At 37.9% G+C, this 21,238-nt stretch overlaps 3 protein-coding genes across 4 annotated transcripts in view; 2 read left to right on the top strand and 1 right to left on the bottom strand.

Moving 5' to 3' along the window:
- Nucleotides 1-451: 451 nt before the first annotated feature.
- LOC110053900 (uncharacterized) overlaps nt 452-21,238 on the bottom strand; it is a 20,948-nt gene continuing 161 nt past the window's right edge. Inside the window, exons 1-3 of one of the 2 annotated variants that reach the window (XM_020760213.2) lie at nt 4,451-4,588; nt 2,042-2,335; nt 452-1,296 (exon numbers count right to left, since the gene is read on the bottom strand). In XM_020760213.2, the coding sequence (XP_020615872.2) occupies nt 989-1,296; nt 2,042-2,335; nt 4,451-4,514 (666 nt within the window). In that variant the 5' untranslated portion in view covers nt 4,515-4,588 and the 3' untranslated portion in view covers nt 452-988. Of the gene's footprint in view, nt 1,297-2,041; nt 2,336-4,450; nt 4,589-21,238 lie in introns of those variants that run through there. The other variant, XM_089286932.1, reaches the window with a different exon arrangement.
- LOC110053867 (uncharacterized) overlaps nt 10,031-21,238 on the top strand; it is a 24,884-nt gene continuing 13,676 nt past the window's right edge. The window contains exon 1 of the mRNA XM_089286926.1: nt 10,031-10,204. Coding sequence (XP_089143052.1) covers nt 10,120-10,204 — 85 coding nt within the window. The 5' untranslated portion in view covers nt 10,031-10,119. The remainder of the gene's footprint in view (nt 10,205-21,238) is intronic.
- Nucleotides 13,551-20,392, top strand: LOC110053911 (uncharacterized). The gene is made up of 3 exons (XM_089286930.1): nt 13,551-15,321; nt 17,223-17,510; nt 18,237-20,392. Exons 1-3 carry the CDS (start codon nt 15,240-15,242, stop codon nt 19,157-19,159), a joined length of 1,293 nt encoding a protein of 430 aa, XP_089143056.1. The 5' UTR covers nt 13,551-15,239; the 3' UTR covers nt 19,160-20,392.

Genomic DNA, 21,238 nt, shown 5'->3' with positions numbered 1-21,238 from the left:
TCACCAAGAGTCCCGATCATTTTGCGATCCAAGAACTCCCACTCGTTTGCTTGCTTACATAAAATATCCTGCAAATATCCAATTAAATAGACTGAAAAGCCCCAGGATCGACTCTCCACCTCTTCTTGTCTAAGGCTACTGTTATTATCTGCTTTACAGCTCTGAGATGTCCTTAAGATGTTTTTTGGGGGGCTTCGAACAGTATTCTCTTCTCTCATAATCACTCTAAATTTTCAGCGCGGCATGAGAGTAATACAACCAGTGACGTCACTAGGCTGTTTTGGCCGCGCCAAGATGGCCGCCAATTTTGGGCTTAACCAGTCAACTTCGAACGGCTGAAAAAGCAGTTTTCGCTTACCGTATGCGAAAAAAAAGTCCGCAGTGTTTCCAAGTAAGGTTGAAACTTTATTACTAAGCAAAAATCTCACATACGAAAATTTCGTTTCAGTGGCACTTTAAATTCTCGAGAAAGTTAAAGTCAAACCTCGTAAGAATGCTTAAAGCGTGTGTTACTGTGTTTTAAACTAACACGAAACGTTTGTTTTAATTGAAACTTCAAGTTCAATTTTCCCTCACGGGGTCAGCTTGAGAGCGAAGGTCTCTATAAGTTCTTCCTAACTGTATTAAAAATATTACCATGCCATGAGGTTTTTTTTGATAATGTAATTGTTGCCATTGTTGCACGAATGTTCTGCGGAAATCATCTTACACCTTTTTAAGGGTGAGGTGGATGGGGAAAGGTGTGTTATGTCCACCGTCTGAACTTTAAACTTGTCATTGATATTTATGGAAACGATAACACTACAGTGGCAGAGTACTCAGAATGCTGAGGGGGGAGGGGAGGTTACCCTTAACCCCTAAAAATTTCGTGATTGCAGTGAATGTTATGCACGACACATTGTATATAGCTTATAAGGTAGTGTTTTTGGACATTTCTTTGAATTGCCACGTCCATTTCTACGTAACGCGTTTCCATAGAAACCTTTTTTTAAAATTGTGTGACTTGGTTTTCTTCAACCACTTCGTCACCTGACATTCGTCGGACACGCCCATTCGCTGGTAATTCAATGGGCTGTAATTGGTGTTCTTCGTTAACAACGTCTGCGTCATGCACTCGGGTCTGTTCTTGGTTTTGTAAACTAATTTCATCACTTCTCTTGGACCTGAAGGTATCATTTCTTCGTCTTCTTCTTCTACTTTGTAACAGGAGATGAATGAACAGGAGAAGTGACAAGACCGCCACAGCCAGAACAGGCATTAATACGGAAACGTTGACACATCCAGTTTTAGAGTCATCTAAAAATCAATATTTAAATAATTAAATTTTTAATTTCAATATTCACGAAGCTATAACCAAAGCTATAAAGCTATAAACAGTGGCGAGTCTGATTGGGACTGATATCAATGAACCTATTTGGTCAATGTTAAGCCTGGTTTTCACTATGACATAAGCACAAGCACAAGAATGAGCAGAACGGTAGTGAGAACCCATTTGCTTGTGTTCATGCCTGTGTTGTGGGCTTCTTCACTACCTTTACTCTTACGCTTGTGCTTATTTCGTAGTGAAAACCAGGGTTTAGTAAACAAGGTCAGACATCAAAATTCACATGAGACGAACTAAACTGCAATTAATTCAGCCGAACGAACTCAGTTGAGTCAAACGTTGAACTTATCGTGAACTTAATTCACTCAGTTTAGTTCGTCTCATATGAAGTTCGACGTTTGACCAGGACCTTAGTTATTACGCTACGTTTGATGGGATGCTCAAACAGTTTCATTTCCTATTAGTAGATTTGAAAACAAACGATTGTTACGGGTTTTTCCTAAAGTTTCATTAGAGTTTTTATGTGTTCAAATGGCATTACGACTTTATTTTGGCCAATGGTATCAGTGATAAACCTCGAGTTTCCGTTTCGTCATCATCGATTTTGGCCTCTACACATGCCTTGCTCACAACGGAATCAAGAAAACGCTAACACAACTCTAACCCCCACCCCCTTAAAATACATCTCACACCTCCTTCCTCGTGCATTAGACTTACCAGGTTTATCAAGTCCTTGTAACAGTGAGACTCTACACAAAATGCTAGACACGCCATTAGTAATGTTACACTGGTATGTTCCAAAATCTGCGGCTCCCTCTGGCGTTACTACTAGAACGTCACCAAATGCCTTCACTCTTGGAGATTGCGTGACCGTCTGGTTGTCTTTTGTCCAGGAATAGGAAAGGGACGAGTTAATGAGGGTTGTCGTTGCGTGGCAAGCGAGGTTTGCTGGCTGTCCAAGAAATGTGATGATTTCCTGCCGTGTTAAGTTGAGGTCGAGTTCTAGCGCCTCTGAAATGAATGAAAACAAAACGTTTTGTTCGGTCTTACAACAGCTCTTTTGGATCGTTCGTACGTATTTTAAGACATCTCGTCTTGAATATTCCTTCGAAAAGTTCTTATAACTGTTTAAAAAACTGTAAGATTGGCACTACAAAATGTATTTCACTACCACACTAGCCTCATCAGTTACACGCCATATTGGATTCTGTAAATGTGTTCAAATAAGAAGGCAATTACCTCACTTACACGTGAAACACTGGCTTATAAGAGCCACTGAGAGACAGGCGTGGATCTATAGTAGTTGAAGTGATTATTTCCAGAAATCATATAAATTGCTTTCTGAGAGCACTAAATTTCAAATTTTCTTCGGGGAGCATGCCCCCAAACCCCTTTAGTAAAAGCCTGGATCCACCCCTGGAGAGATACTTCATGTGTAATATTCGGCCTATGCTTATTGGTATTACTCTTAATTCTGGCGTGTAAGTGTTAATGTGAAGGCTACTTGAGGTGAATTTTTTATGCAAAAAGGCTTGTTCTACAATGATGGCTTACGAAACACGAACTTGAAGTGTACATGACACTCAAGAGTACTGGTGCTACCATTTAAATGAAAGTTCTTGAATTGTACTTTTATGTGATACTGTATTTCCTGTACAATTCTGTACAAGTCTGTGGACGAGCCCTGATGTGCCACCATACAAACGAAATTTTTTAGCAATAGTTCTAATTCGTATACGCATTGTTTACTATAAACGATACAAAGCTTTAAGCAGGTGCAAACGTTTTCAGTCTGGGGCTCAAACCCTTGTGCCACTACTTAAATGAGAGGTTTAATTCTAATCATGTCGTACAGTTTTTTTTTCAATATCAAAAGATGATTTTGTACCAGTCTAAAGCACTCCTTAGAACGAAAGAGCCAATCTGAGCAAGTTATAAATGCCCTCATCATACAACACACACGTAATAGTCACGGCTGTTGAGAACCATTTTTCTGGTCGACCTTTCTTAATCTGCTTTCAACCACCTGGTACAATAGTTTTACAAAATTGAAGTGGAAGGGACTTTAAGAAACAAAACTCAATGCAATCCCAAATTGTAGTCGATATCTCGACATTTTGACGCTATTTTGCCGAAATAGAAATGTTCAGATTGTGGTTGTAAAGTATATTGTGTTTATAACTTGGGTTAAGCAAAAAAAAAAAAAAAACTTATATATATTTTCGAATACCTCACACATAACAAGATTCTGGTTAAAAAAATAAAACCAGTTTAACCAGTAAAACCAGTAAAACCCGAGTAGAGCCATCTACGGGAATAAACGAAGGAAGCCAAAAGAAGAAATGAAGAAACTACAGTTATTTCGATATTAATTATATTAAAGTTGTATTGATTGCACTATTCAATATGACAATATGATACTTGTTTGGACAACAAGAAAACTAACTAAAGAAATGAGGTTAATTATTGAGTACATTGAATGAGACATTGTGTCTGCAACTTCTCTGTAGCTTTCCTGCCTGAATATAGTGAGAGTTACTTCTGAAACTTCAGCGAGAATTTGCATTCTTGCTGTAGTGGCAAACCAATATGACGCCATAAAACGCATACAAGAGGCACTAAAAGAAGTTTTGTCATCAATATAAGCTAACATAATTAGTTTTCAAGTTTTTCTTACTTCGAAGCTTTTAGGATAATACCAGCTGTCAACTTTTTATTTCTAAAATAATGAAAAACAATCATAAACTAAACTTGAACACTGTTGGTCCATTAAAACGCTCTGTATGATTCGCCCCTGTAATTACAAAATTATGGTGTAAGTAATTTCGTGCAGATTTTTTTCTTTTCCGTAGTGGGTATTTCGAAATAATTACTTCACATAGTTATAAAGTAAATGTCTTTATTGCTTCCTTAAATATTTGTCAATTGTCCTTGGTCAACACAAAATGCTAAAACTTTTGACGTTGTGTTTTTTTATCAACTGTACCAGCTGAAAATCGTTGTAAAGGCCAGTTCTAGATTAACACGCTAACATATTCTAACAAACAACGTACCAGCATAAACAAAATCTATCTTTGTCTTTTGGAAGACTGATGAAGTATTTACAACTAATCCATGCCTACTTACCACTCCATGCAGCAAAACTGACGGCAAAAAACACCGAAGATACCCAACAAAAACAAGTTACCATGATTATGTTCTCCTTTCTAACTAGCCAGCCAAATGTTCATTGGTAGAATATTCTTGATAAGTAACGTCATAAAGTTTGCGAATATTAATCGATATTTTTTATCAACTGGCTATCTAATTTAAATTACGGCGTGACGCGTCAAAACAGGCAGTCAGATTGCACTTAAAGCGCCTGACTAGTATCATTAAAACGTGTTTATATACAATTTACGTAGAAGGCAAATATTTTTATTCGAGGTTCAAAACCGCCGCATCATTGCGGCTTACCTGCATATCAGTCTTATATTTTCTCGTCGAATTTTTGAAGACATAAGGTACTGCAGATAGAATTGGACTAAACCCTACCTCATCGCTGAGGTTCCAGAGAAGGGCCTGAAAGTGAGTGACTATTCAGTTTTATCAGAAAGTGACAATATTACTTGAGGCAGAAGTCGAAACTTCCAGTCAACGTTTGTGCCGCTTAACTGTCTTTATATCAAGTTGCTAATTGCTTAACCAATTAATCACGAAGTTAGTGTAACTGGCAATGATGTCACAGTAGTCACATGTACATGCGGTGTTGCCTGTTTGATCAGGGCTGAAACGTTTAGGAAACCGACAAAAATACATCAAAACGATGCGAAGCATTGTTATCAGAAAGTTCAGCGAGCGATATGACGATGTTTACTGGGTAATAAAGGAAAGGAGTTATTTTGTGAGTATGCCAATACTCGATATAAATATTAGATCAATATTATATATAAACTCTCAGCTAGTTTTGCGTGTTTGATTATGTTGCCGTTTTTCTGAATTGATAATATAACTCAAACCGTGATTGAGGAAAATTTCAGTTGCAAGAAGATGACGAACAAGTCGAATTGGTCGAAATGTTGCAAACATTCGAAATGGTGGTTGGCGAAGGATCCAAGACCGTAAGGTATTCTTCTATAGTTTAGATTTGGTAAAATAGCCTAAAAATTGTAGGGGGCTTTGTTACTTTGAGGCATAAGTATAAATCTTGCGAATAATCAGAGTAGATTCGTTTAGTAATTTTAACGAATATCAACGCTGTACGGTAAGATTCGAAACTAAAAGTAAATCTTAAAGTCAAAAGAAACCTGAAAAAAAAAACATATTTTATCGAGGTAAACAAAGACCAAGAGAATGATAATTACTTAATAATTTGAATTAAAAAAAGCCCCCTCGTTTTTTCATGTTTCGTAAAGAATGTTTTTCAGCCCTCCATTCAGACTGGCCCCACTATCGTTATTATTCGTACTACTGTCTTTGTATAACTTAGTTTGCACAAAATCTAATACCTTAATTTCACTTGACATTTGACACAGAAATCAGGTCACTTAGGGTCACTTAGTTTATGATCTGGGTTATTCCCTCTTTTAAAATGTTAATCTTTAAGTGAATGGGTGTTTTTAGCAGGTCATACTGTTGCTATGGTAACATATAGTGCCACGAAAATTATGGATAGCAATGTGTTCAGCAATGACTGAGCAGTTTTCCGACACCATGCTGAAGCATCAACTGATATAAAGAGTGGTAATAATGGCCCATCAAAATTTACGTCGTGGAAGGTGTTAGAAACTGTTTCGCGCCACCGTAAGCAATTTCCCTTGTTAGTCGAGTGATACTCCATACATTGCATGTATCCAGTTTGTGTTTATTTGGTTTTGTTTCAGTTTAGAGATCGAATAAGTGAGGCTTGAGGGAATATTTTCAACACAAAAATTAGCGAAATTAATAAAAGACGTTCAATTTCGACATCGTCGGATGTCATTGTCAAGTAAATCTGAGGTTAGTTTTTGCATTAGTAATAGATGTACAATTGTGCGCATATCGATTGCTTTTTCTACTATCGTCACCTGTCTTTATAGAGTGTTTTCACTTAAGTGTCCAGCACACATGCAAATTTATTGGAACAAAAGAAATTGTTTGCATAGGAAGAGTTCAACTCCCACAGGATTAGTTTGGTAGACTAACATGACCGCCGTTTTATTGTTTTGGAACCGTACCGTGACGTCATGTGAAAACGCTCTATATGAGAAAAACAGTAATTAGAATCAACCAGTCAGAATAACTAAAAATAAAAAGCGCAGAGCGCCAATGTTTCAGGTTAAGCTCATCAATTTTAAAAGTGCGATTCATCGACAAATACCCGTATGAGATGTAGCATAAACTAAACTTGCTGTTTCGCTCTAGTTCGGTCATCTTAAGTCATTAAGCAATGGTATATAACGGATCTTTAAAACATCTGTTCCTCAGCCAAGTTCTTGCGAGCTGGGAAACACCTTCATTGAAGTGTTTTCCGGCATTGTCCGTAAATCTGGGTTATGTGTCTTGTAGCTGGGAAAGGTTGATAGGAAACTTTGCTGGGGAGGGGGAGACATTTCTGCTAGGATAAAGAAAGATGAAAATTTTCCAGCGGAGAGTTAAATTGTGTTAAAAATACTTTGGTTACTTGATAGTCCCAGATGAATTCTGCTAGTTGTCATATTTAGCTTGACATGTGCCCATAGCTGAGAGCGTAATTTTCCCCTAACACAACAATATCAAGGTTAACGATCGACAGTCAACTGAAAATGAATGGAATTTTAGTAGAAACAAATATCACGAAAGCAAAGAAAATTAGTAAAAGAAAGAGAGAAAGACTTAGCAAGAAAGGAAAGGGTTTGATTGTTGGCTGCTGCTTATCAGTATCGCCAGGAATGTTGTACAAAGAAGCTTCCGTTCGATAGTGGCAATTGTTACGTGACTATAAGGATCATACTGGTCTTAGCAGATTTATGTGGTGCTGTTTACTATATTTCCTACAAGAAGTGGATCTTACTTTAAAGTTTGCGAATATCATTCGGTGCTTAATTTCTACCATTCCTGGGGGGTACTCCCAGAAAATTAAATTGAAGTTGGGTGGGGGTGTACAACCCACTTCCCAAAACCCTTACCCTAACCCTAACCCTAACCCCGGGCTACCATTGTTATGCTGGCATTGTCCCTAGCCCTGTGGATTAGCCCTTAGTGTGTGACCATTTGATAAATAAAAGCAAAGTTGCAGTATTGCATGTTACTTATGCTTTGCAAGGCGTTTCTATCATTTAATTCTGTCGATGAAAGTGTGTGACCATTCAAATGAAACCTATTGAGCAGCGTACTTTCATCGATCATGTGGTACTGTTTATTTTGCTGTACAAGATGATTCCTCCTTTTAAGTTGGGTTTGGCATTGCTTACTATGCTCTGCAAGGTGGTTCTATCTTATAAGCCTGAATAAAACCCCAGTGTGCCACCACTGAAATGAAAGCTACTGGGCATACAGTACTTTCATTTGGTACTGTTTATTAGGTTATATAAAGTGATTCTATCTTTAAAGTCTGTGGATGAAACCCTAGTGTGTGACCATTCAAATGAAAGCTATTGAGCAGTACTTTCACGTGGTACTGTTTATTATGTTATACGAAGTGATTCTTTCTTTAAAGTCTGTGGATGAAACTCTAATGGGTCACCATTCAAATGAAAGCTATTGAGCAGTACTTTCATTCGGTACTGTTTATTAAACTGCACGAGTTGGTTCTAACTTTTCACAGTTTACGGATGAAACCCTAGAGGTCTTAGTGCTTGAGCATTTTTTGAAATGAAGTCTAAGGAACATCAGTTTAACAGTTGGTAGTGTTCATTTAGTTTATTACACTATTTATTATAGCATATATATATATATAGTTCAAAGTTTAATTTAGGGGCACTCTTAGGAAGTGTTAAACGACTGTCAAAATGTCTTCAAACCGTTAGTTTGCAAACAACCAAACCCTAGCTAAAATATATTTAAATGTTGGCCTTCAATTTTTCGTGAAAACAGTTCCATACCTCTGATAGATTACTTTTATTAAAAGCTCTACGTGTAAATTTCTTAGAGGTTTGGGAAGATGAGCATTTTTCTTCCTCTTAAAATCAAGCACGAGCATTTAGTAATACCCGAGCAATCCTGCCCACGTGACCTCTTTCAACCAATGAACTCACGTGAAACTTCATTAGTAAATTATTACGATCGATATGTGTATTCGTTTTATGAGTTGTTTGCATTATAGTGCGTTGAGCGCGCTGATAGATATTGCAGAAAAACATCATGGAGACGTTTAGAACACGTTTCATATGCTATGCTTTGCTTTTTACAGCCAAGCTCGTGTCGTCATTTGGTAAGAGAAACATGTGTTTTGTTTTAGATGCAGGAAGTGAACAAATAATCTAACAGTGTATCAGTTTATGAAACTAGGTAGTAAGTATGTAATAATGATCTGAAGCTAATACCTAGCCATTTTAGGTTATCTTGAACACGTGCTGAAAGCTCGGAAATGGCAGCGCGAATCGCGTAGACGTTATGAAAAGGCTTCAAACTATACCTGGAAAGCAATAATTAGTCTTTCAGTTTTTGTAGAACGGTTTTTCGCCGCATTGTTTGACCTGGCTTCACTGTCTGCGCAGTAGATATAGAGCATAAATTAGGGTAATAAGATTTTGTGGTGAGGTTTTTGAAATATTGCGCCTTTGTGTGGTGTGATTTCTTGTTTGGCTTAAAACTTTACTTGGTAGAAGTGCTTTCGATATTTTGAATTCTGTGTTATCTATGTAACTTGTAACTTTAGCTGCACGGGGCTAAAACCAAAAAATCATGGTGAAAATTTTTTTATTGGTTTAAAAACCTGACGTCCAGTGTAGACGTTACTTTCATTCATGAAGAGAAGAACAAATTTACTGCTCGTAGTAAATGAATCAATACGAAATACTCCATGTTGTGACTCGATCACGTGCTCAACATGTGCCAAGGCTTGCGAACGGCTTGTGCATGCCTGTGAATGTCACGATGACTGGTCAAGTACATCCTGTCCTTTTGTCTCGTGGTTTTGTGGTTTTGCTTTTATGTTATATGGATCAAGTTTGAACGATATATTTTCTCTTTAATTAAACCATAGCAATTTTATGAATGTCCTTAATCTTAAATTTTAAGGGATTTATAATTTAATTCTGCTATGTCATGCTCTTTTGATCGAGTGTGCATGGGGACCTGCGATATTCCAGCGTTTGTTGCTTTGAATAGTGTTAGTGTCGTGCTCCAAACTTTGAAATGACTCGTAATAATTCTACGTAGCTTGTATTTTGGAGATTTATTCGATAAATTGTTTGGTGGTGATTCCTTATCAAGTAACTCTATTTACCATGATACTTAAAGTCGATCTTCACCACTGTCGTATTTCTTAGAGTGACGTAAGAATCAGTATCGACTCCGACATGTACCTTGAACTTTCATTTAGCTCCGTTTGGATGATTTAGCGATGGCGTTGAGGAAAACATCAGCAACTAAGTCTCTATTCTCGGAACAATGCCATAAATTTCTCCCAACGTACACTAAACTGCTAGTTCAATATTGATACTTTCAATATCAATCGCAAACAACACATTAAATATGCAATATTCTGCTGATAATGCCATCCACAATTAGACAGCTTAGCATAGTCTGGACTGTGTATTTTTTAAGTCCTGCTTAGTACAAACAGCTGATTAATATACAAATCTCAGCTCTTGCTGGAATCTTTGCACTGTACTGTATAGAGTGGCAACCAAAACATGATGGCGGCCAACAGATCATGTGTGCCTTATGTGTGCGTTATTCAGGTTGTGTGGTTCGTTCTTCACCTTGTTGCAGGAAATGGTAAGAAAACGTTGTCGCTACGTTTCTGTGCCTTGTATAGCAAGTTGGGTTAGAATACATTCGGTGCCAGCGAAACGAGGTCCTTCAATTGTTACATTAAGTAAGAATTAATCGGCAATTGTCAAAGGGATCGATTTGAAACCTCAAAAGAAATGTGTCATGAAACCTCTAGTTATTGTAGAGAACTGTACGAAACCATTTTCTGGCTGTGTGTTCGTTAATGTAAGGAAAACCCTCGCCGTGTATTGCAGTTTCAGTTTCATTTGTGGAATGAACTTTGGAATTACGTAACGGTTGAAAAAATTCGAATAAATAAAACCCAGGGAATAGATGATAGAATTAAATTACTTACTTGGTTTAAGAGGCCTTTTGCTATAAGTATTTCTCAATAATATGTAGGAAGGAATTTCACCTTCATTTGGCGAAAATATGGAATACATATAGACTACGATATTTGTGTTTCGATAGCTTTTTTGACTCAAGACTGAATATATAGAGGGTGTCCTTTTTTCCAGTTGTAAGAAAACCAAAAGTGTTTCTCGTACATATCCGAGGTTGATCATTTCTCCTTGTCCAATTAAGCGATTTGAGAATGATGAAAGTGTAAGAAGAAGGGAGATGTAAACTCTATCGGTCTTAACTACTGATGCTTCTTGATATTTGTCCCATTCATTAAGTTTTTTTCTCAGGTAGTTTATCATAACTTTCTCTATTCCTTAAAATTAAATTTTCAGACTGAGCCTTGCTTGCTCAGAGGCTGGTTTGTCCTGTACAGTTTCGTGCACCTTAACACGCCAGGCTGTGAATTCGTGTGCCATTACACGTTGTCTGCGCTTTGGCACTTGTAAGGTCTGAGTTGAAATATTGTTTCGTCTTGTGCGCAAACTCGTGAATATGGTTCGCGTTTAGTCTCGAAACGAAAACCTAAGTCAACGAACTGGAAATTTTCTCATGAAAAAATTAACTACAACATGTGGGAATCAAGGCAAAGTTCTGAGAGTATCGATTTAATGGCATGCGGATGGTTTCGGAAACTGTTCTATCATACCTGTTTGACAGGTATGACAGGTAAAGTAAGCTGTATATCAGTCCTTATTTGAAAACTAGCCGTCAGTCCCGATCTTTAAGACACAGTGTTTGACACATAAGTTCATCATTCATACGATGCTGCACCGTTTAAATGATAAACAAAACAAATTCAAAATCAGTTAAAAATGAGATTTGCGCGAACCAGATGTGATATAAAAAAGCTTCAACCAACGCGTTAAACTATGATGTAAGGCAAGTAGAATACTCAAGAATAAAAAAAATTCTGTATTTTTGATCTCAGGTAGATCACAAAAACTGTTCAAATTATACTTCTTGTATCACGATAGTAATTCAGTGGACCTAAAGGCAAACATTGCTTTCTTTTTGTGAAATTGTTTCAAATAATACCAAAACGTGTCTTGAAGTTAAGAAAAGAATTTTTTTTAGTCTTGTATATTTAGAGCATTTTTTCTTTTGCAATTAAACAATGAAACACACTGTTGAACGTTTGTAGCAACAAACATTTCATCCAAATAAAACAAAACACTGATCAGGGAATATTGAGATAATTGATTTATCCCTTTTTATCCAGGTCGCTGGTTCTTTTGTTGATTCGATGTGGCTGCTGTAGCTGTGTTACTGTTGCGATGTTTTACCATACTAGTTACAAAGTCATTCATTTGTCGACAGTTTAATGCCAATATTTCCTCGCAGTTAGAGTTTTTCTGTCAAATTATCAAGTTTGTCTTAATAATGTATTATGTCTTCCTCGAAGAAAGTTGCTCACAGGTTAAGAAAAATATTGACACTGATTTGAATTGTTAACTATCCATCTCCCGTTGCTTGTCAAAAACCAACCAGACAAGTAATCAAAATTACTCGACGTGGATTTTCAGAGAAAGGTGTTCAGAACACATTGCGATGTTGACACGGATCGCTTACTTGTCCTGAAATCCCACCGGAAATCAAGCGAATATGTAATCCTCTGTACTTTTGGAAAACTTTCAGTTTGTATTCAGAAAACAGAAATATTTTACTGAAAATGAATATATCTTTGTTATCTACAATTCGTAAGCTTTCAGAAAATCTACACAGTGTACTTGACTTTGAAGGGTTTTGGTTATATTAAACGACTAACCGTGAAGCGGGAGGGCGGCGCCAAAGCTTGTTGGTCATTTAGGGTCTGCTGAAGCCTTAAGAGCATAGATCCATGTGTGAGCAGTGGAACATGTTGAGGAGTCAATCGCTTATACATTCTAATTAGCGCTTTTGGACTCTCCCGCTTTAGGACTCTCAAGAGTATACACTGTATATACCGCTATTGGGCTCTCACGCTTTGAGAACGAAGAACATTCATCGTGTTTTGCGCTTTGTGAATTGACGTTTCGAACGAGGAATATACATTCTAATTTGCGCTTTTGGACTCTCTCTCCTGCTTTAGAACTATGAAGAGTATACACTGTATACAGCGCTACTGGGTTCTCACGTTTTTAGAACGAAGAATATTCATCGTGTTTTACGCTTTGGAGCATTCACGTTTTTAGCACGAGGAACATACATTGCCCTTAGCATCTTTGTCTCACTTATCATTAGTACGTAATTATGTATGGAGTTCACCAACTGTACGACGCGTAAACCATTGTTTCACGACCCGTACGACCCGTGCGGGTCGTACGGGTCATACTGTCGAGGTAGGAGAGTTGTCTTAATAATGATATGCAGGTCACCATTGTTCCACGACCTGTGCGACTCGTAATCCAATGTTTCACGACCCGTACGACTTGGACGAGTCGTACGGGTCGTGGACTTGTATATACACCCGAAGTCTCTCTAATGATATGCAGTTCACAAACTGTACGACTTGTAAACCGTTGTTTCACGACCCGTACTGGTCGTACGACACGTACAGGTCGTGTTCAGCCATTCACGGGTCGTATCTGTTCGATAGTATTGGACATGGATGCGTTGCTGATGGGACAACTAGTGAATACTGTTGAGAGTAAATTTGCCAATTTTCTGATCGGGGACTTGGATATATAGATTGCAAAACAACCCCATTTGAAAACGTAGCAACATATTGATCGAGGATTTCACCTAAACTACGGGAAAACTTAGAAACACCGCGATGAATTTCAAGTTTTACAAAATATCTCATATATCTTATAGCGTAATATTTTGAGAAAGTGCGGCTGGATCCTGAAACGAAATTAAATGCCAATAGATTGGTGAACTCGGCATGACAGAATCGAAAAATCCAGTGTAAACAAGTTTAAAGAAAATAAACTTCATGGTCGCTTTATGACTCATCTCCACAGTTTGAATAATTTGCAAGTTAGTACATGCTTCTTGTAGAAGATGTGACATTAGGCTGATCGATTAATTTTTTTCCTGATCTAGTGCTGTGTTAGTCTTCCAATCCTGGATATTTTTTCTGATCTTATCTGCTGTTCAGTACCTTGTTGGGTTGAGCCTTTCAATCCTCGCTTCTCTTATATCTACTTATCAGTGGACCGTCATGTTGGCTTTTCCTCTGACTAGCCAGCCTTCAACCTGATGAAGATTTGTCAGATCTAACAAGCTACTTCCCAGAAAGACTATGCCATATCAAGTTGTTTGAAAAAGCTGTAACTCGTCTTATACGATGATAAGAGCTCTTCTTTCTCTTCTCTTCAGGCGCCAATGAAGCAAAATTATTTAAACTGAAAAGCTTTCGTTAAGTGGCTCTACACAAGCTGCAGCAGCTGCCAGTTACTCGTCTTTCCTTTCGTTAGCTGTCTTCGGTGGAGCAGAGTTTGATTGGCTAACGAAAACACTCGATGTCGAGAGGTGGCCGAATTTCTTCCGAAATAGCTACGATACAGCCGAGTTTCATCCGAAAAAGCCACGATAAACAATGTAATGACAACATTGAGCACGACTATTTTCTCATGGGATTTTCTATGTTACCGCGTGATCCGCGTGTGCCTTCCAAGCGTGACGCAAGAAAACCTGAGGAGACTGGGCCAAATAGTTTACTATCTCACGGGCCAACGGGTCACGTAACTCCGTTGCCATGTTTTCTCTCCGAAACACAGCTGTGAAAACTTTAATCCCGAACTCTTTACAGGCTAAATGCCATACGCGGAAACAGCGTGCAATACTCGAACACAACGACACAAGAACTCAACGAAAGCGAACCGCCATAAACACGTTTTTTTCTTTCTCTCTTAAGTGGGGGTCTCGCACCCCCAAAGATACATGGGAAAATCTCAGACAACAGCTGAATGGTTTAAACACTATTTCTTCCCGTTAAGGCGGCTCCCTATAGTTTTACGATTGCACGCACACATAGGACGAAAGCTCAAGTAATTTGCGCGCGCTGAAAGGAAAACGTAAGTGTTTTTCGATTTTTATGACGTCAACATGAGGACAAACTGAGCAAAACTGGCAATGAATTTTCTCGCGTTTCTTCAGTGAATTATTTTAAAAATTTGGCTCAGTTGTAACCACATACAATTCCTATAAAATACCGTATTTTTGTTAAAATCTGTCAGAGCTGATCTAATATATTTAGAAGAATGACAAATTACACAATACTGGAAAAACCGTTTGAACGACATTGACTTTTTACGAATTCAGAATGTCAGGCAATATTATTCCCATGACGTGGCAAAGTATGAAAAAATTTCACGGGAGGAAAGTATAAATATTAAGGAGTTTAGACCAAACTGAGGAATATCTCTGCCGGTCATTAGATGAGATGTTGCCATTTTAATAGCACCCATACTGATAAATCTCTACAGGGAAAACTTTAAGAGAAATTAACTGAGTTTCCTTTTCTAACTCGCGCTCTATAAAGAGGGCGTTCGTAAATACTCTAGGGAGCCATCTTAAGGTTGCAATTTTCTGCCGAATCCATTGCCACGGAACTTAAGGGAAGGAAGGTTCCGCTTTAATGGTGGTACTTTTGTTGTGAGGGTCTATTTTCGGATAAATTTGCATAAGACGTGTCATAAGGAAGAACAACATGGCGACCTCAAGGAGTTGCTCTGGTTATGTGTTAATTTTGCGAGGAATACTCATCATCGTCAACTGTGCTTTTACCATCGGTAAGTACACAGCGTAAGCCTTTAGATATTAACTTTATTTCTTTGTTTCTAAACGTGAAATTTCGTATTGTTTGCAATGCATACGATCAAGTTTGGTACGGGAGTTACGTCCTTTATCAGTTTTGAATAATTGGTTAAGCCAATGGTCAAGATAAATCAATGTTTACGACCCCGAGAGAGTTCAACAGTCGGCAGGTTTACTTCTTCATGAAGTTTTCCAATGCCCTATTGCCGACAAATTTTCTGCCGGACTTCATAATCAAGAAATATTTTCTAAACAATGTTATCTTGCAGCTGAGGAGCAGTATTGTAAACAACTTCCTTATGTCGAGCTACAATATCCCCTCTCTGGTATCGATTTTCTTCTCCTTTCATCTTGTTACAGAGCTCTCACGCAGTCAAATTTCACTCCTTTTAATTTCATTCTCAAATGCCTTTCTAGATTGTGAGAGTTAAAGTAGTTTCACTAGCTTTTTAAACACGTATTTTCTTGGATATAAAAGAAATGAACAATACTCGTGAGGAACTCGGAGAGTTGAAGATTCGAGCAGCATTTATATTCTAAATGGCAAAGGTGAAATTCGATTCTGAACGGCGGAAGAAACTGGAAGAGAAATCTGCCATGACATGCGAGCTCGCCGGAAAAGTCGAAGAAATAAAGTATAACCGGTCCCAGAAATTGATGCGTTTTCAAAGGAAATTTACGGAGTTTTCAATTGAGTGTCATAAAACCAAAACCAAAGTATTTGCCTGGTTACTTTCGACACTCAATTGAAAACCGCTCTAAGACAGTTTGACTGCTCAGCCAACCTCAAACCGTATTAAAACCAAAACGAAAACCAAAGTAATTGCCTGATGATTAACCGCTCTCAGTTTGACAACTGGAGTCACGATATTAAAAGTTTATGTAAATCATTTTAACAAAATATACTCGATGTTATCTTTTTTTAGTTTCATTCCTTTTTTGACACTTACCTTTTTAATATTGTGGCGTTTACGTTAGTTCTCTGAGCAAAGCGAAGAGCGGCACAAGTTCTGCTCTGATCGCTATAAAAGCTTTTATACGTCGCAAAAGACTTCAACCGTAAATGACAACCTTTCAAGAATTATCACTCAACAGGAAAGAAACTTAGACTGCGTGTTGATTAAAATTGATCATTTTTAAAACTGAAGATTTTTTGTAACACGAATAAGAATGACTGTTTAATACTATGGGCTCTCTCAAACTCGATTACTTTTAAGCTTCTTGCTTCAATATGTCTCCTTACATATCTGTTAAAGATGAAGAGATCCGTAGTATAACTCTTGTCCTGGGAGGCATCGAAGGTGATCCCGTATTACTTTGATAATCTTTCATACAGGTGAACCTCTCGATTATGGACACCTCTGTCTCACCGACAGTTCACATGGTTACAGAGAAACATGAATTTTTGTTACATCTCCTTGTATGCTACGAACACTTCTATGTTAAATACGGACACTCGGCTCTGTCCCTTAAGAGTCCGTATTAATTTGAGGTCGACTGTTTGAAGTCTTTTGAAAGACTGTGGTTTGAGTGATAGCGGTTTCTTTCTTGAGCCGTGATTTAATATTTGTTTTTGGACGCAAAATATGAAATTTTATTTAGCGATAAGCAATCTACTCATATGATTTGCCATAATTGTCCGTGCAACGAGGGAAGATTGAGCTCACTGCGAATTGTGATTTTGTGGCTATTGCCAGTAGCCGCCGCAAATAAGCTGCGACTTCTACTACCATCAACGGGTTGGGACTTGGGACACAATCGTTAGGCTAACACCAGGTACTACCCAAACTTGTTGTTCAGTTAGTAAGTACTAAAACCTAACCAGCCTTTGTCAATAAGATATGATTTTCAATAACCAATTTATATGTTTTTTCAGGTCTAAAACTGGACATGGGCCTCACAAGACTGGAAATCATAGCTTCTCTCGGTCAGCCGGCAAACCTTGGTTGCTATGCCAACTTAACTAACACAACCTCCATAACCTATTCCTGGGCAAAAGACAATTTAACTGTCACGCAGTCCTCAAACATAAGAGTGTATGATAACGTGCTCGTAGTAACTCCAAAGAAAGAATCAGACTTTGGAATGTACGAATGTCACGTTACTGACGGCGTGACAATCACGAAATGCAATATTACTTTGTTGCCGGGGTGCAATAACACTGGTGAGTAGGGCAAATATGAGTATTATATCTATGGAGACACCAAAATCGTTTTGTATCACAGTTGATAAGAACGAGTGAATTCTTTTCTACCAGTTCTCCAAATGATCGTCAAGATAATGCAACGAGGAGTTTCGAGAGCTCTCATTTTAAAGGAGCTCAGTCGGAACATTTTGAGTTATTTTGGCCACGTAATAAATAACCTTTGAATTGAAGAAACTGCCTGAAAATAGTAGTTTACTAAGATAGAAAAACTCCAAAGAGACAAAAATAAATCATAAAGGAACAAGCATGGTTGAGGATGGAGAAGATTAACAAGGATATACAAAAGACGAACTTGACATAACTTCGGCTAAACTTTTCAAGGTGCGCACACCGTGACACAGCTCCTTTAAGATTGAACCTCGCTATATATCTCGAACTTGGTTTCCTGCTATCTCAGACTCAAATCAATTTTCCATAGATTCGCTTTCTCAGTCATTTACTATCGGTTATCTATCTCGATCCTCCATAATCTCGAACTGTTTTTCGTTTTTCCCTAGCAGCTCGAGAGATTTCGACATAGCGGTTGTCAGCTTTTTGTATGCACGACTTAAAATCACCCAATTAGCTACGGTTATGGCAGTTGATAGTTTAATGTTTACCTATTGCATCGTAACCGCCCCAGCATATTAAGAATCACTTTCTATTGTCGTTGATCTTGGATAAACTTTTGTTTTCTTGTTTCAGATCATAAGGAAAATCCTCAAGGAAAAGTTGGATGGGCGAATATTTCCGTACTGATGCCAGTGTTGGCGATTGTCATAATTTCGCTTTTGTTGAATATTCATTTTTTTATTCGATGGAAAAAAAGGGACAGGATGGAGCTCTCTGAGGAAGAAATCATGCAACTGCAAGAGTCTCAGGAATCTGTCTCATTTGAAGAGAGCACTGAAGAACCAGTTGAAGTGGAGAGAAAGAAACCTTTGCTTGGGCGACTTAGGAAATGTCGGAGAGGAAAATATGAAAATGATCACCACCTTGAAGAAAACAAGAAGAATCATCAGGAGACCTTTTGTGGCAGCGACTCACACGGAAGACACAAGGAAGAACTTATTGAAATGGAGGAAATCCAATACATTCCGAGTGTGGCCGACATCAAAGCCGCCGAGAAAAATGACGACACAGCGCATGCTTCTTCAGATGAGGATGGCAGACCAGCAGTACGAGAACCTCCAAGGATTGCAGATTTCTTCCAAACCACAGACGACGAAAACGATTTAATAGTGCCTGTCCCTTCAAATGCAACCCACATGCTCAGGATAGTACATTTCTTCAAAGCCAACGACAAAAGAAAAGACGATTCGGCATCTGAGTCTTCAGGCACACCACGCAGGCCAGCGGTACCAGAACCTCCAAGAATTGCAGATTTCTTCACAACAACTGACGAGGAAACTGACGACACAGTACATGCTCTTCCGGATACACCCCGCAGTTCAACAGTAGCGGAACCCCCGAGGATTGCAGATTTTTTCGCTCCTGATGACGAAACCGATGGAGAAGGTAGTGGCCGCGAAAGCATAGACTCTGAGCATCCGCTTCTCAGCCATTATGTGGAGAGAATGGACTTTCAAGGAAAAGGCGATAGTGACGATGAAGCAGTTCTTAAGTAATTTAAACCGGTTTGGGCGCCATATTTGATGGTGAGGAACGCCACCAAAAAGGTAGTCTCCATAGCCATGAACATTTGGCTCGGCCGAGTGTATCCGAGCCGTTAGGAGAATGGGGAGATTCTCCTCGCTGCTCGGAAGAAGACTGACCTCGCAAGCTACCAAGACGTTGATTGTGAATGTAGCTAATCACCGTGATTCCTTGACTTAGAACCGTCGGATTCAAGGCCTGAAGTTTAATCAAGAAAATACGGTACCTAATTAATCCGTGCTCTAAGCCATGCAGGTGCGCTATTTTGTAGTAGGCAAAAATTAGAAACCGAAATTAGAAGGGGACTGGAAACAACCTAGCGCTATTTTCTTATGCGCTCTCCTTCAATTGTTTCTTCGAAGGGTTTTTTCCCGTTCTTTCACAGTTAAAAGGAAAGAAATCTCAATATTTTCTACAATGACGGAATAAATTATTGCATAGCTTTACATAAATTCCAAAAATCGGTTGATTTTTGAAGATTACTCGGTACCAGTCTTCTAACGGGCCTGGTTCCAGAGGTTTTCTGTTTCTATTTTTCAGTTAAGTAAAAGTTGATATGCCTTGCATTCTCTAAATCATAAACTTTCAAATTAAAGTTCTTGAATTGTGCTTTTACGTGATACTGTATTTTCTGTACAATTCTGTACAAGTCTGTGGACGAGCCCCAATGTGTCACCATTCATATGAAATGTTTTTAGCAATAGTTTTAATTTGTCTATGGAACTGTTTACTATATGCGATACAAAACTTTAAGCAGGTGCAAACGTTTTCAGTCTAGGGTTCAAGCCCTTGTGCCATTACTTAAATGAGAGCTTTAATTCTAATCCCATCCTACAATTTTTTTTTCAATATTAAAAGATTATTTTTTGACCAGTTTTAAACTAAAGCACTCCTTAGAGCGAAAGAGCCAGTCTAAGCAAGTTATAAATGCCCTCATCAAACAACACGTACGTAATAGTCACGGCTGTGGAGTCTGGAGAACCATTTTTCGGGTCGACCTTTCTTAATCCGCTTTCAACCACCTGGTGCAATAGTTTTACAACAATGAAATGAAAGGGACTTTAAGAAACAAAACTCAATGCAATCCCAAATTGCAGTTGATGTGTCAACATTTTGACACTGATTTGCCGAAATAAAAATTGTGGTTGTAAAGTATATTGTGTTTATAACTTGGGTTGAGCAAAAAAAAAAAAAAAAAAATTAAACTTAAACTTTTGAATCGCTCTCTCATAACAAGATTCTTGTTAAAAAAATAAAACCAGTTTAACTAGTAAAACTAGTAAAACCCGACTAGAGCCAGCTACGGGAATAAACGAAGGACGCCGAAAGAAGAAATGAAGAAACTATAGTTATTTCGATATTAATTAAATTAAAGTTGTATTGATTGGATTATTCAATATGACAATATGGCACTTGTTTGGACAACAAGAAAACTAACTAAAACACTGAAGTTAATTATTGAGTACATTGAATGAGACATTGTGTCTGCAACTCTTCTCTGTAGCTTTCCTTCTACAAGATAATGAGAGTTACTTCTGAAAATTCAGCGAGAATTTTCATTCTTGCTGTAGTGGCAAACCAATATGACGCCATAAAACGCATACAAGAGGCACTGAAAGCAGTTTTGCCATCAATATAAGCTAACATAATTAGTTTTCAAGTTTTTTTAACTTCGAAGCTTTTAGGATAATACCAGCTTTCAATTTTTTATTTCCAAAAGAATGAAAAAAAAAAAAAAAAAAAAATTCATAAGCTAAACTTGAACATCGTTGGTCCAATGAAAAACGCTCTGTATGATTCGCCCCTGTAATTATAAAATTACGGTGTAAGTAATTTCGTGCAGGTTTTTTTCTGTCGCAGTGGGTATTCCGAACAAAATACTTCCCGTAGTTATAAAGTAAATATCTTTATTTCTTCCTTAAATATTTGCTAATTGTTCTTGGTCAAGACAAAATGATAAAACTTTGACGTTGTGTTCTTTTATCAACTGTACCAGCTGAAAATCGTTGTAAAGGCCAGTTCTAGATTAACACGCTACATATTCTAACAAA

Source organism: Orbicella faveolata, unplaced genomic scaffold (assembly GCF_042242905.1).
Source record: "Orbicella faveolata isolate gen_17 unplaced genomic scaffold, um_ofav_v1 contig_14, whole genome shotgun sequence".
In the NCBI taxonomy this organism is placed as follows: Eukaryota; Metazoa; Cnidaria; class Anthozoa; order Scleractinia; family Merulinidae; genus Orbicella; species Orbicella faveolata.
Note: the sequence above shows the minus strand (reverse complement) of the source record. Positions and strands in the feature narration are given on the sequence as shown.

Coding starts and splice junctions, on each gene's coding strand:
- LOC110053911 (XM_089286930.1), top strand. CDS start 15,240: ATGGCGACCTCAAGGAGTTGCTCTGGTTATGTGTTAATTTTGCGAGGA. Junction 15,322..17,222: donor CAACTGTGCTTTTACCATCG/GTAAGTACACAG, acceptor ATGTTTTTTCAG/GTCTAAAACTGGACATGGGC. Junction 17,511..18,236: donor GCCGGGGTGCAATAACACTG/GTGAGTAGGGCA, acceptor TTCTTGTTTCAG/ATCATAAGGAAAATCCTCAA.